Below are 15643 nucleotides of genomic sequence, written 5' to 3' on the forward strand. Positions count from 1 at the left end.
AGCATTTCTCTGACTGCGTTCCTCCTTTGAGTCAAAAAAACTTCTGATTCCAGGAGGACCATGAGCTGTTGCTATCGATAAGGTGGCTGATTTATAATTTTCACCTCGAATAGAAGTAGAGGGTCTTTTGTCAGAGTTTGCTTGTTGTGAGCGCTGAGGGAACTTTATGCACTTGGCCAGATGATTCTGCATCTTTGTTGCATTCTTCACATATTATTTGGCACAGTATTTGCAAATGTACACAGTATTTCCTTCTACATTAGCTGCAGTGGAATCTCCACACATCAGACAGTACCGTGGCCTTTTCCTGTAAAGATTAGGGAAATAAATGAGTAAACAAAAACAATAAATAGAATTCCATGTACAGATAAATAGCTAAGCAGTTAGATTAAACAACTCCTTTGTAAGATACATGTTTTAAATGAAACATGTATGGAAGCAGGTGAATCAACACTCAGCAGGCTCAGGCAAGCTAAAACTCACATGGTAGCAAAAACGAATTAGCATAAATTGTTAACAAGTTAGATTTAAACACAGTTTGCTGTAGGCTACTATTTACTAACAAAAAATCATGTATGTCATATAAAATATATTCACCCACCCAGTATTGTAATCAAAACTTACCAGAAAGCATGTAGTCCTGGTTCAGACAGTGTAGTAGTTTGGCCTCAACAGCATCTCATTAGTGAGCAAGATCTTGAGAATCAGCTGTGTATGTGATGGAAGAATACACTGTGCATGCAGAGGGTTGCAATTCCATTGAATTGGGGGATAGTTTAACCAAAATATGCCACAAGACCTAGAATTGCCTTGTGTATCCCACAAAAAAAAGGTTATTTAAGCAAAATTCCCCAAATTCCAGTGCTTAACGTCACACAAACAATTCCGACCCTTTGCAACCCTGTGCGCCCTCAGGTCCCTATTCCACCACCTATCTACAGTACTAAATCCACGTCTCTGTCTCTGTCTCTGTCTCTGTCTCTGTCTCTGTCTCCGTGTTGCTTCACAGTCCCCGCCGTTCCAGAAGGTGTTTTTGATCCGTTTTTTTTTTAATCTAATTTTACTGCTTGCGTCAGTTACTTGATGTGGAATAGAGTTCCATGTTGTCATGGTTCTTCTGTAGTACTGTGAGCTTCCCATAGTCTGTTCTGGACCTTGGGACTGTGAAGAGACCTCGTGGCATGTCTTGTGGGGTATGTATGGGTGTCTGAGCTGTGTGCCCCGTAGTTCAGACAGACAGCTCGTGCGTTCAACATGTCAATACCTCTCACAAATACAAGTAGTGATGAAGTCAATCTCTCCTCCTCTTTCAGCCAGGAGAGATTGACATGCATATTATTAATATTAGCTCTCTGTGTACATCCAAGGGCCAGCCGTGCTGTCCTGTTCTGAGCCAATTGCAATTTTCCTAAATCCACAAAACTAGGGCCTGTAGGACCTGCCTTGTTAAGGTGACAGTGTTGTTGATAGAAGGTAGAAACTGTAGGACCTGCCTTGTTGACAGTGTTGTTAAGAAGGTAGAAACTAGGGCCTGTAGGACCTGCCTTGTTGATAGTGTTGTTAAGAAGGTAGAAACTAGGGCCTGTAGGACCTGCCTTGTTGATAGTGTTGTTAAGAAGGTAGAAACTAGGGCCTGTAGGACCTGCCTTGTTGATAGTGTTGTTAAGAAGGTAGAAACTAGGGCCTGTAGGACCTGCCTTGTTGACAGTGTTGTTAAGAAGGTAGACACTAGGGCCTGTAGAACCTGCCTTGTTGATAGTGTTGTTAGACAAGGGCCTGAGAACCTGCCTTGTTGAGAAACTAGGGCCTGTAGGATCTGCCTTGTTGACAGTGTTGTTAAGGTAGAAACTAGAGCCTGTAGGACCTGCCTTGTTGATAGTGTTGTTAAGAAGGTAGAAACTAGGGCCTGTAGGATCTGCCTTGTTGATAGTGCTGTTAAGGTAGAAACTGGGGCCTGTAGAACCTGCTTTGTTGTTAGTGTTGTTAAGGCAGAGCAGTGCTTTATTATAGACAGACTTCTCCCCATCTTAGCTACTGTTGCATCAATATGTTTTGACCATGACAGCTTACAATCCAGGGTTACTCCGAGCAGTTTAGTCTCCTCAACTTGCTCAATTTACACATTATTCATTACAAGATTTAGTTGAGGTTTAGGGTTTAGTGAATGATTTGTTACAAATGCAATGCTTTTAGTTTTAGAAATATTCAGGCTAACTTATTCCTTGCCACCCACTCTGAAACTAACTGCAACTGTAAGCATTTGTCATTTCAGTCGCTGTAGTAGCTGACTTGTTTAGTGATGAGTCATCCCCATACATAGACACTCTGGATTTACTCAGTCAGTGGCACGTTGTTAGTAAAGTTCCTCAGTGTACACATCAACAATAAACTATCATGGTCCAAACACACTAAGACAGTCATAAAGAGGGCACGACAACACCTATTCCCCCTCAGGAGACTGAAAAGATTTGGCATGGGTCCTCAGAAGCTCAAAAGGTTCTACAGCTGGTCGAGAGCATCCTGACAGGTTGCATCACCGCCTGGTATGGCAACTGCTCGGCAAAAACATTTGATTTATAGAGCCTCCCTATTGTTATTTTACTGCTGCTCTTTAATTATTTGTTACTTATCTATTTTTTTTTACTTGATACCCATTTTTCTTAAAACTGCATTGTTGGTTAAGGGCTTGAAAGGTAGCATTTCACTGTAAGGTCTACACTTGTTGTATTGGGCGTATGTGACAAAAAACATTTGATTTTAATTGTTTGATTGTTAGTCATATCAATTCCCATTACATATATCACCAGTAGTACCATGGCAAGGTGACTAGGAACATGGTTGCATACAAACAGTGTAGTTATTCCCTTCTTAAGGCAAAAGAACAGGCAAAATGTCAGTACAGAGACATAGTGGTGTCGCAATTCAACAGCTCAGACATGAGACGTATGTGGCAGGGTCTACAGTCCCAAGGACTGTGGGCTCTCGTTCTCTGTGGCCGTCGTGAACAAGACATTTTAAGCGAGTAGCCCAGACGGGATCCCTAGCCGCGTCCTCAGAGCATGCGCAGACCAGCTGGCTGGAGTGTTTACGGACATATTCAATCTCTCCCTGTCCCAGTCTGCTGTCCGCACTTGCTTCAAGATGTCCACCATTGTTCCTGTACCCAAGAAAGCAAAGGTAACTGAACTAAATGACTATTGCCCCGTAGCACTCACTTCTGTCATCATGAAGTGCTTTGAGAGGCTAGATAAGGAGCATATCACCTCTACCTTATCACACCCTAGACCCTTCAGCTTGATTACCGCCCCAATAGATCCACAGACGATGCAATCGCACTGCACACTGCCCTATCCCATCTGAACAAGAGGAATACCTATGTAAGAATGCTGTTCATTGACTACAGCTCAGCATTTAACACCATAGTACCCTCCAAGCTCATCATTAAGCTCAGGGCCCTGGACTTCCTGACAGGCCACAGGCCCCCCCAGTTGGTGAAGGTCAGAAACAACACCTCCCACTTTGCTGATCCTCAACACAGAGGCCCCACAAAGGTGCGTGCTCAGCCCACTCCTGTACTCCCTGTTCACCCATGACACGCCTCCAACTCAATCATCAAGTTTGTAGACGACACAACAGTGGTAGGCTTCGATGGGGCCGCCGTGGAGCAGGTGGAACGCTTCCTCGGCGTACACGCCACTGACCATTTAAAATGGTCCACCCACACAGACAGTGTGGTGAAGGAGGCGCAACAGAGCCTCTTCAACCTCAGGAGGCTGAAGAAATTCAGCTCGAGCACACCAAAGACCCTCACAACCTTTTACAGACAGATTAACAATTGAGAGCATCCTGTCGGGCTGTAATCACCACCTGGTACGGCAACTGCACCGCCCGCAACCACACGTCTCTCCAATGGCTGGTGTGGTCTGCCCAGCGCATCGCCTGGAGCATACTGCCTGCCCCCCAGGACACCTACAGCACCCGATGCCACAGGAATGCTAAAAAGATAATCAAGGACATCAACCACCCGAGCCACGGCCTGTTCACCCCGTTACCATCCAAAAGGTGAGGTCAGTACAGGTGCCTCAAAGCTGGGACAGAGAGATTGGACAAAAGCTTCAATCTGAAGGCCATCAGACTATTAAATAGCCATCACTAGCCGGTTACCACATGGTATTATTGTCAATGCCACTCTGACATTGACGTTGCTCGTCCTAATATTTATATATTTCTTAATTCCATTATTTTACTTTAGATGTGTGTGTATTGTTGTGAATTGTTATACATTACTGCACTGTTGGAGCTCGGAATGCAAGCATTTCGTTACACCGGCAATAACATCGCATGTGACCAATGACATTTTATTCGATTTGATGAAAACCATAACTGGCACGCAGATTGGTAGAAATTGTAAGTAATTGGCATTCAACATGAGAAAGGTTGCTGACTCCTCGTGTTGCCTTTTATACCGGCAACTTCAGGAGAGGAATGGCACATCTGCGGATGTCAGCAGGAAGTAGGAGTAGGAGGAGAATAGTTGGATCAGGTTAATGTAGCTCTCTCTTCTGGTTATCTCTGGCACCTTCTTGAGGCATTTGTCTTATTTCATCAAAACGTAAGAGTCAGACAAGCTCAATTCGTTTTGTTGATTTTATTAAAACACATAGGGTGTGTCTATCGATTGGTCGAAAGAACTGACGACTTTCCGTTGACCAATATTTTTTTTGTCGTCGTTGTAGACAGCCTTACTGTTTGCAAAGGTGTCAGGAGCTTGCAGGGATTTGTAGTCTTGCATTCGATTAAAGTCACCTTGTCCGAGAGAGATGTACAAGGTTATCAAAACGTCACGTCCAGGGTAAACCTACACGAAACACCCCTTATTTTAAGTATTTCTAAAACTCACAACGGGGAAAAATGAATTGTGGAAAACCGATTGGAACCATTTCCCTGTTTGACCGCTAGGTTTTATGGGTAATTATGACACCTCCACTGTGGGACTCTAGTGTATAGAGACCAATCACTGCAGCTGGTCACTCCATGTTAGTGGGCAAATGTACATTATCAAATCAAAACACAGCCTTCATTTACGTTGTGACGCACGGATGTTCCAAACTCCGTTTTTAGACGAGACTGACTTTATGACCAAAGTTGTCCTATTTCCACTTTATAGTCAACTTTGACAATCGAATAACTGTCTCCGACTCATATCGATGCCACATATGCCGTTTTCAAATGGATTCGTTGTTCTTTTAAAAAAGGCAGTCAATCTTTATTTAATTAAACTTAAATATAGAACCTGTCGCCGGCGAACATACCGGCTGTGCACATCAAGCCCAGATCATAGTCTCGTTAGTGGAGATCCATAAAGCCCACTAGCAGTTGCCTAGGCTAGACAATTTGGTACTTTCCCACCTCTGCACAAACACTCGCCCGTGTCTCTCCACTCACCTGTGTATTCTAGCTGTTCTGCATGTCGCGGACTTTGGCACCGTTGCAAATAAGGCAGCAAATGACGCGCTGTTTAGTGTCCGTATCATTTCGACAGAGATTGAATAGCAACCTATACTCGCTTTGACAGTAACATCAATCGCCGTGCACACATAGTGTGTGAATATGTTTTAAACAGCAGTTGTCCACAAGGTTTCTCTTGCAATGGAAGTCATAATCAAATTCCTTGCTTGACGCGAAGCTCGGCCCCTTTGACCCTTCACCCACTTTGAGGAGCCAATGGCAAGGCGCGTCTCTTGTACGTAACGGGTTAAAGGTCAGAACTCTGCAGACATTTTCATCATGTAAATACAGTAGCGAACTGACAAGGTAAGTGAATTATCAGCTTGTTAACAAATACCTCAACGAATAAAATCTCACACATCTTGATTACTTAGAACGTTTTGTGTTTTAAGCAAATTTTCTTTATTTGTGTCTTGCTTGATGCTGCATTATCCTACGTCCATTGGTTACTGTCTGCAGCTATTAAGTAATGCTTTGTAACACAGTTGCTCGAGGATTAATTTAGCTAATCTGTCTGTCTGGATCAAAGCAACGTGATTCAGTGTTTAGACATCATTCTAAATGAGTGACACGCATTTTAAAAGCCCATCAGTCTTTACATTGGAGATGACACCCCTCAACGTACATGTTCAGGTCTGAAAGACATTACACGGTATGAAGCTGCTGTCGCAGTAATATAATACAATGTAATGTCTTTCAGACCTGAAGATATGAAGCTGCTGTCGCTTTATTATAATACAATGTAATATCTTTCAGACCTGAAGATATGAGGCTGCTGTCGCTTTATTATAATACAATGTAATGTCTTTCAGACCTGAAGATATGAGGCTGCTGTCGCTTTATTATAATACAATGTAATGTCTTTTAGACCTGAAGATATGAGGCTGCTGTCGCTTTATTATAATACAATGTAATGTCTTTCAGACCTGAAGATATGAGGCTGCTGTCGCTTTATTATAATACAATGTAATGTCTTTCAGACCTGAAGATATGAGGCTGCTGTCGCTTTATTATAATACAATGTAATGTCTTTTAGACCTGAAGATATGAGGCTGCTGTCGCTTTATTATAATACAATGTAATGTCTTTTAGACCTGAAGATATGAGGCTGCTGTCCAAGCCAGCACTGCAGGCCGTTCTTTCCTCACAGAAAACTCTGTCACACGAGGGCAGCAGACCGTTCTGGGGATGGCTCAATGCTGTCTTCAACAAGTGAGTGAAACAATCATCAGTCCTGATCAACAGCATCTAATATTTTACACCTTAGCCAACAGAATATTTTCCATTTTATCAGACACTCTTATCCAGAGTGATAGATTAGTAATGTACTAATAGTTTACTCAGTGGACCACAATAAGCTGAGGTAGTAATGACCTATATTCATTATGTATTTGTAATAATGTATTACCAATAGTTGCATTCTTGTCACCAGAGTTGACTATGAGCGTATCAAGGCGGTGGGCCCAGACCGTGCTGCTGCAGAGTGGCTGACAAGGTGCGGTGCCAAGGTGAGGTTCCAGGGGTTCGACCGTTGGCAACACGACTACAACGGCCTGCCCACCGGCCCTCTGGGACGATACAAGATCCAGGGCATCGACGCCACCGACTCCTGTATCATGTACAAAGGCTTCGATCACCTGGGTACGTTATCCAATGCAGCCTTCCGATCTCCAAAACTTTTTTTTTTTTTTTTGGTGTTCGTGTGTCTCTCTATCGCCTCAACGGTGAGGTGAAACCCTGTGGCAGAGGTCTCACTATTCTCAGAACCAGATATCGTGATTATGCTGAGCAGCAACTCAATTTCGTGTTTACAATCTGACACAAGACACGAATGTCTTGTTCTAGTGACTTTGACTAAATACAAATCTATTTATTAAAAGACAGTCTTCCATTATATCAATTATTCACTTTTAATTTAATCATTGCAAGCCCTCGGGGTGAATAGAATGCTGTCATTCTGTATTTTTAACAAGAAATAGATTTCAGTTCCAAATGGCTAGCTGTAATAATGTTCAGCGAGTCCCATACAATCCGACACCTGGACGTGTTAAGAGGTGAGGGTGAAAGTTAGTGTCTTCCAGACTGTTTACCTGAAGAGTGACGCAAGAGAGCAGGATGTTTTACACCAGAAAGAGAGACTGAGAACACTGTCTGTCACCCTGCCCGGCCTGGTCTGGCATGCTTAGCAATGGGCTCAGAGAAACCTCTATAGCCTGGTCTGGCATGCTTAACACTGGGCTCAGAGAAACCTCTATAGCCTGGTCTGGCATGCTTAGCAATGGGCTCAGAGAAACCTCTATAGCCTGGTCTGGCATGCTTAGCAATGGGCTCAGAGAAACCTCTATAGCCTGGTCTGGCATGCTTAGCACTGGGCTCAGAGAAACCTCTATAGCCTGGTCTGGCATGCTTAGCACTGGGCTCAGAGAAACCTCTATAGCCTGGTCTGGCATGCTTAACACTGGGCTCAGAGAAACCTCTATGGAACCCTCTATAGCCTGGTCTGGCATGCTTAGCACTGGGCTCAGAGAAACCTCTATAGCTTGGTCTGGCATGGCACTGGGCTCAGAAAAACCTCTATAGCCTGGTCTGGCATGCTTAGCACTGGGCTCAGAGAAACCTCTATAGCCTGGTCTGGCATGCTTAACACTGGGCTCAGAGAAACCTCTATGGAGCCCTCTATAGCCTGGTCTGGCATGCTTAGCACTGGGCTCAGAGAAACCTCTATAGCCTGGTCTGGCATGCTTAACACTGGGCTCAGAGAATCCTCTATAGCCTGGTCTGGCATGCTTAGCACTGGGCTCAGAGAAACTCTATAGCCTGGTCTGGCATGCTTAACACTGGGCTCAGAGAAACCTCTATAGCTTGGTCTGGCATGCTTAGCACTGGGCTCAGAGAAACCTCTATAGCCTGGTCTGGCTTAGCACTGGGCTCAGAGAAACCTCTATAGCCTGGTCTGGCATGCTTAGCACTGGGCTCAGAGAAACCTCTATAGCCTGGTCTGGCATGCTTAGCACTGGGCTCAGAGAAACCTCTATAGCCTGGTCTGGCATGCTTAGCACTGGGCTCAGAGAAACCTCTATAGCCTGGTCTGGCATGCTTAACACTGGGCTCAGAGAAACCTCTATGGAACCCTCTATAGCCTGGTCTGGCATGCTTAGCACTGGGCTCAGAGAAACCTCTATAGCTTGGTCTGGCATGCTTAGCACTGGGCTCAGAGAAACCTCTATAGCCTGGTCTGGCATGCTTAGCACTGGGCTCAGAGAAACCTCTATAGCCTGGTCTGGCATGCTTAACACTGGGCTCAGAGAAACCTCTATGGAGCCCTCTATAGCCTGGTCTGGCATGCTTAGCACTGGGCTCAGAGAAACCTCTATAGCCTGGTCTGGCATGCTTAACACTGGGCTCAGAGAAAAGCCTGGTCTGGCTAGCACTGGGCTCAGAGAAACCTCTATAGCCTGGTCTGGCATGCTTAGCACTGGGCTCAGAGAAACCTCTATAGCCTGGTCTGGCATGCTTAGCACTGTGCTCAGAGAAACCTCTATAGTCTGGTCTGGCATGCTTAGCACTGGGCTCAGAGAAACCTCTATAGCCTGGTCTGGCATGCTTAACACTGGGCTCAGAGAAACCTCTATAGCCTGGTCTGGCATGCTTAACACTGGGCTCAGAGAAACCCCTATAGCCTGGTCTGGCATGCTTAACACTGGGCTCAGAGAAACCTCTATAGCCTGGTCTGGCATGCTTAACACTGGGCTCAGAGAAACCTCTATAGCCTGGTCTGGCATGCTTAACACTGGGCTCAGAGAAACCCCTATAGCCTGGTCTGGCATGCTTAACACTGGGCTCAGAGAAACCTCTATAGCCTGGTCTGGCATGTTTATGCTGTATTGCAACATCCTGTGACTTGTTGTCATGACAATGTATTTGATTTATTTAACCATTTATTTAACTAGGCAAGTCTGTTAAGAACAAATTCTTATTTACCATTACGACCTAGGAACAGTGGGTTAACTGCCTTGCTCAGGGGCAAACGACAGATTTGTACCTTGTCAGCTTGGGGGATTCGATCTAGCAACCTTACTGGCCCAACGCTCTAACCACTAGGCTTCCTGCCTCCCCCTAACCACTAGGCTTCCTGCCTCCCCCTCTAACCACTAGGCTTTCTGCCTCCCCTAACCACTAGGCTACCTGCCTCCCCCTAACCACTAGGCTTCCTGCCTCCCCCTAACCACTAGGCTTCCTGCCTCCCCCTAACCCTAGGCTTCCTGCCTCCCCCTAACCACTCAGGCTTTCTGCCTCCCCTCTAACCACTAGGCTTTCTGCCTCCCCCCCTCTAACCACTAGGCTTCCTGCCTCCCCCTCTAACCACTAGGCTTCCTGCCTCCCCCCTAACCACTAGGCTTTCTGCCTCCCCCTCTAACCACTAGGCTTCCTGCCTCCCCCTCTAACCACTAGGCTTTCTGCCCCCCCTAACCCAGGCTTCCTGCCTCCCCTAGGGCCTCCCCCAACCACTAGGCTTCCTGCCTCCCCTCTAACCACTAGGCTTTCTGCCTCCCCCTCTAACCACTAGGCTTTCTGCCTCCCCCTCTAACCACTAGGCTTCCTGCCTCCCCCTCTAACCACTAGGCTTCCTGCCTCCCCTCTAACCACTAGGCTTTCTGCCTCCCCCTCTAACCACTAGGCTTCCTGCCTCCCCTCTAACCACTAGGCTTTCTGCCTCCCCCTAACCACTAGGCTTCCTGCCTCCCCCCTAACCACTAGGCTTCCTGCCTCCCCCAACCACTAGGCTTCCTGCCTCCCCCTCTAACCACTAGGCTTTCTGCCTCCCCCTCTAACCACTAGGCTTTCTGCCTCCCCCTCTAACCACTAGGCTTTCTGCCTCCCCCTCTAACCAACTAACTACTAGGCTTCCTGCCTCCCCCTCTAACCACTAGGGCTTAACCACTAGGCTTTCTGCCTCCCCCCTCTAACCACTAGGCTTCCTGCCTCCCCCTCTAACCCCTAGGCTTTCTGCCCCCCCCCTCTAACCACTAGGCTTTCTGCCTCCCCCCCCTAACCACTAGGCTTTCTGCCTCCCCCCTCTAACCACTAGGCTTTCTGCCTCCCCCCTCTAACCACTAGGCTTTCTGCCCCCCCTAACCACTAGGCTTTCCTGCTCCATACCGACCATAAGAGTTGGCAACCTAGCACAATCAGATCTGGGACCAAGCTGCTAAAATTAGAAGTATGTTTCCCTTCCCTAGATGGACTAGAGCATGTCGAAGAGCTCAAACTCAACAAGAGTATGTACATAGAGGATGCCTGCTTGGAGAGAATAAGCACCATAGAGAACCTACAGGCCAGCCTGTACAAGATGGAGGTGGTCTCCTGTGGCAATGTGACTGACAAGGGTATCATCTCCCTGCATAAACTCAGGTGGGTCTGCTACTGTGCCTGGCAACATCATTATGGTAGTGTGGCTGTACTATATGCCAAGGAGTTAAAAATCTGTGGATATTGAAGCTATAGAAACAAACAGCAAGTGGGGTTATAACGGAGGCTGTTTACATGTTGACCTTCCGGCACAAGGCTTTTCTCATGACCGGTCTCCATGGTGACTTGACTATATTAGTCAAACTAAATATACACACTATCTCCCAGGAGTCTAGAGCATCTGTACCTCAGCGATCTGCCAGGCGTGGTAGAGAAGGAGAAGACCGTAGAGAGACTCCAGACAGCTCTACCTGGGCTGGACATAGAGCTGGACCTGGTCTGACAACCACAGAGGACCAGTCCGGCACAGTGGGTAGTGTCATGACGACCAGAAGATGCACGTTGTCTTGTAGCAACACATTGTAGCACATTAGTAAAGTGTTTTGCAATGAAAATTTGACTCGCCGTTTTGGTCCCCCCCCTTTTTGTTTCTCTCCCCCTGTTTGGTTTCTAGTGAATACGACCCTGGTCCCAGATCTGTTAGTGGCGTCTCGCCATGGCCTCCTATGGGTTATGGTCATCGGCATGACCATAGGAGTTGGCAAGACTGCACAAACACATCTGGGACCAGGCTAGTGGGACACGGGACGAATTAGATTATTATCGCAACATGTTTTCAACTGGACTTGGTTTGTATTGACTCCAAAACAGAAGTATGACAGGAATTGTTTTCCTTAATTAATGTTTATTAAATATGACTTGATTAAAAAAGTACATAGACTGTAACAAGGCTGAGGATTTCATTGAATTGATTCATTTAGTTTTATAAATGATTTATTTAATTTGGCATTTTGTAACATGTGGTCCTTCTGTAGCTCAGTTGGTAGAGCATGGCGCTTGTAACGCCAGGGTAGTGGGTTCGATCCCGGGACCACCCATACGTAGAATGTATGCACACATGACTGTAAGTCGCTTTGGATAAAAGCGTCTGCTAAATGGCATATATTATTATATTATATTATTTATTTAATTTGGCATTTTGTGACATGTCCAATAGTTACACACCTAGAAGTCCTTATCTCTTCTGGTCTTCTGACAGCAGTGTATTTGATTTGAATCATTACTCTGTTTTAAATATAAATGTTTTTCGGGCTCTATTTTTAATCCGTAAAGTGGAATTTCCGCGTTAGTGGGCTTTAAATTCAGAAGGTAATGTTTGCGGCGACTGCATCCTCAGTAAGAGCTGTCGGCTCCATCAGAAATTACATTTTATACCGAACGCAACTATTTTAGTTACAGTTCATATAAGGAAATCGGTCCAAATGTAAATTAATTAATTAGGCTCTAATCTATGGATTAAATATGAATGGTGGTCACCGAAACCTTTAAAAAAATAAAAGTTGTGAATTGGGTCAGAAACCTGGTGCGACCCACCATTTGCCTAATGCAGCACGACACACCTCCTTCACGTAGAGGTGATCAGGCTGTTGATTGGTGGCCTGTGGAATGTTGTCCCCACCTCCTCTTCAATGGCCTGTGGAATGTTGTCCCCACCTCCTCTTCAATGGCTGTGGAATGTTGTCCCACTCCTCTTCAATGGCTGTGGAAACTCCTCTTCAATGGCTGTGGAATGTTGTCCCACTCCTCTTCAATGGCCTGTGGAATGTTGTCCCCACCTCCTCTTCAATGGCCTGTGGAATGTTGTCCCACTCCTCTTCAATGGCCTGTGGAATGTTGTCCCACTCCTCTTCAATGGCCTGTGGAATGTTGTCCCCACCTCCTCTTCAATGGCCTGTGGAATGTTGTCCCACTCCTCTTCAATGGCCTGTGGAATGTTGTCCCCACCTCCTCTTCAATGGCCTGTGGAATGTTGTCCCACTCCTCTTCAATGGCCTGTGGAATGTTGTCCCACTCCTCTTCAATGGCCTGTGGAATGTTGTCCCCACCTCCTCTTCAATGGCCTGTGGAATGTTGTCCCACTCCTCTTCAATGGCCTGTGGAATGTTGTCCCCACCTCCTCTTCAATGGCCTGTGGAATGTTGTCCCACTCCTCTTCAATGGCCTGTGGAATGTTGTCCCACTCCTCTTCAATGGCCTGTGGAATGTTGTCCCCACCTCCTCTTCAATGGCCTGTGGAATGTTGTCCCACTCCTCTTCAATGGCCTGTGGAATGTTGTCCCCACCTCCTCTTCAATGGCCTGTGGAATGTTGTCCCACTCCTCTTCAATGGCCTGTGGAATGTTGTCCCACTCCTCTTCAATGGCCTGTGGAATGTTGTCCCCACCTCCTCTTCAATGGCCTGTGGAATGTTAAACTCCTCTTCAATGGCCTGTGGAATGTTGTCCCCACCTCCTCTTCAATGGCCTGTGGAATGTTGTCCCCTCCTCTTCAATGGCTGTGGAATGTTGTCCCCTCCTCTTCAATGGCCTGTGGAATGTTGTCCCACTCCTCTTCAATGGCTGTGGAATGTTGTCCCCACCTCCTCTTCAATGGCCTGTGGAATGTTGTCCCACTCCTCTTCAATGGCCTGTGGAATGTTGTCCCACTCCTCTTCAATGGCTGTGGAATGTTGTCCCCACCTCCTCTTCAATGGCCTGTGGAATGTTGTCCCCACCTCCTCTTCAATGGCCTGTGGAATGTTGTCCCACTCCTCTTCAATGGCCTGTGGAATGTTGTCCCCACCTCCTCTTCAATGGCCTGTGGAATGTTGTCCCACTCCTCTTCAATGGCCTGTGGAATGTTGTCCCACTCCTCTTCAATGGCCTGTGGAATGTTGTCCCCACCTCCTCTTCAATGGCCTGTGGAATGTTGTCCCACTCCTCTTCAATGGCCTGTGGAATGTTGTCCCCACCTCCTCTTCAATGGCCTGTGGAATGTTGTCCCACTCCTCTTCAATGGCTGTGGAATGTTGTCCCACTCCTCTTCAATGGCCTGTGGAATGTTGTCCCACTCCTCTTCAATGGCCTGTGGAATGTTGTCCCACTCCTCTTCAATGGCTGTGGAATGTTGTCCCACTCCTCTTCAATGGCCTGTGGAATGTTGTCCCACTCCTCTTCAATGGCCTGTGGAATGTTGTCCCCACCTCCTCTTCAATGGCCTGTGGAATGTTGTCCCACTCCTCTTCAATGGCCTGTGGAATGTTGTCCCACTCCTCTTCAATGGCCTGTGGAATGTTGTCCCCACCTCCTCTTCAATGGCCTGTGGAATGTTGTCCCACTCCTCTTCAATGGCCTGTGGAATGTTGTCCCACTCCTCTTCAATGGCTGTGGAATGTTGTCCCCACCTCCTCTTCAATGGCCTGTGGAATGTTGTCCCCTCCTCTTCAATGGCCTGTGGAATGTTGTCCCACTCCTCTTCAATGGCTGTGGAATGTTGTCCCCACCTCCTCTTCAATGGCTGTGGAATGTTGTCCCACTCCTCTTCAATGGCCTGTGGAATGTTGTCCCACTCCTCTTCAATGGCTGTGGAATGTTGTCCCCACCTCCTCTTCAATGGCCTGTGGAATGTTGTCCCACTCCTCTTCAATGGCCTGTGGAATGTTGTCCCACTCCTCTTCAATGGCCTGTGGAATGTTGTCCCACTCCTCTTCAATGGCCTGTGGAATGTTGTCCCACTCCTCTTCAATGGCTGTGGAATGTTGTCCCCACCTCCTCTTCAATGGCTGTGGAATGTTGTCCCCACCTCCTCTTCAATGGCTGTGGAATGTTGTCCCCACCTCCTCTTCAATGGCCTGTGGAATGTTGTCCCACTCCTCTTCAATGGCCTGTGGAATGTTGTCCCACTCCTCTTCAATGGCTGTGGAATGTTGTCCCCACCTCCTCTTCAATGGCCTGTGGAATGTTGTCCCACTCCTCTTCAATGGCCTGTGGAATGTTGTCCCACTCCTCTTCAATGGCTGTGGAATGTTGTCCCCACCTCCTCTTCAATGGCTGTGGAATGTTGTCCCCACCTCCTCTTCAATGGCCTGTGGAATGTTGTCCCCACCTCCTCTTCAATGGCCTGTGGAATGTTGTCCCCACCTCCTCTTCAATGGCCTGTGGAATGTTGTCCCACTCCTCTTCAATGGCCTGTGGAATGTTGTCCCCACCTCCTCTTCAATGGCCTGTGGAATGTTGTCCCACTCCTCTTCAATGGCCTGTGGAATGTTGTCCCACTCCTCTTCAATGGCCTGTGGAATGTTGTCCCCACCTCCTCTTCAATGGCTGTGGAATGTTGTCCCCACCTCCTCTTCAATGGCCTGTGGAATGTTGTCCCACTCCTCTTCAATGGCCTGTGGAATGTTGTCCCACTCCTCTTCAATGGCCTGTGGAATGTTGTCCCACTCCTCTTCAATGGCCTGTGGAATGTTGTCCCACTCCTCTTCAATGGCCTGTGGAATGTTGTCCCCACCTCCTCTTCAATGGCCTGTGGAATGTTGTCCCCACCTCCTCTTCAATGGCTGTGTGTGAGGTTGCTGGATATTGGGCGGGAACTGGAACACGCTGTCGTACACGTCGATCCAGAGCATCCCAAACATGCTCAGTGGGTGACATGTCTGGTGAGTGTGCAGGTCATGGAAGAACTGAGACAATTTCAGCCTCCAGGAATTGTGTACAGATCCTGGTGACATATTAACATTAACATGAGGTGATGGGAGCGGATGAATGGCACAACGATGGGTCTCAGGCTCTTGTCACGCTATCTCTCTGTGTATTCACATTGCAATTATGTTCGTAGCTTATGCCTG

The 15643-nt window shown here is 47.0% G+C and overlaps 2 protein-coding genes across 2 annotated transcripts in view; one reads left to right on the forward strand and one right to left on the reverse strand.

Moving 5' to 3' along the window:
* l2hgdh (L-2-hydroxyglutarate dehydrogenase) overlaps window positions 1–5671 on the reverse strand; it is a 41410-nt gene extending 35739 nt beyond the window's left edge. Inside the window, 1 exon segment of the mRNA XM_052485609.1 lies at window positions 5446–5671. Coding sequence (XP_052341569.1) covers window positions 5446–5534 — 89 coding nt within the window. The 5' untranslated portion in view covers window positions 5535–5671.
* Window positions 5672–5712: 41 nt separating this feature from the next.
* dmac2l (distal membrane arm assembly component 2 like) lies at window positions 5713–11686 on the forward strand. The gene is made up of 5 exons (XM_052485608.1): window positions 5713–5814; window positions 6601–6720; window positions 6941–7149; window positions 10749–10920; window positions 11146–11686. Exons 2-5 carry the CDS (start codon window positions 6611–6613, stop codon window positions 11258–11260), a joined length of 606 nt encoding a protein of 201 aa, XP_052341568.1. The 5' UTR covers window positions 5713–5814; window positions 6601–6610; the 3' UTR covers window positions 11261–11686.
* The last annotated feature ends 3957 nt before the right edge of the window (window positions 11687–15643 follow it).

Source organism: Oncorhynchus keta, chromosome 29, assembly GCF_023373465.1.
Source record: "Oncorhynchus keta strain PuntledgeMale-10-30-2019 chromosome 29, Oket_V2, whole genome shotgun sequence".
Classification (NCBI taxonomy): Eukaryota; Metazoa; Chordata; class Actinopteri; order Salmoniformes; family Salmonidae; genus Oncorhynchus; species Oncorhynchus keta.

What these genes read in the sequence shown, in the direction of transcription:
- dmac2l (XM_052485608.1), top strand. Translation starts at nt 6,611, where the DNA reads ATGAGGCTGCTGTCCAAGCCAGCACTGCAGGCCGTTCTTTCCTCACAG. An exon ending in CTCAATGCTGTCTTCAACAA is followed by an intron (nt 6,721 to 6,940) that starts GTGAGTGAAACA and finishes TCTTGTCACCAG; the next exon opens with AGTTGACTATGAGCGTATCA. An exon ending in ATCTCCCTGCATAAACTCAG is followed by an intron (nt 10,921 to 11,145) that starts GTGGGTCTGCTA and finishes ACTATCTCCCAG; the next exon opens with GAGTCTAGAGCATCTGTACC.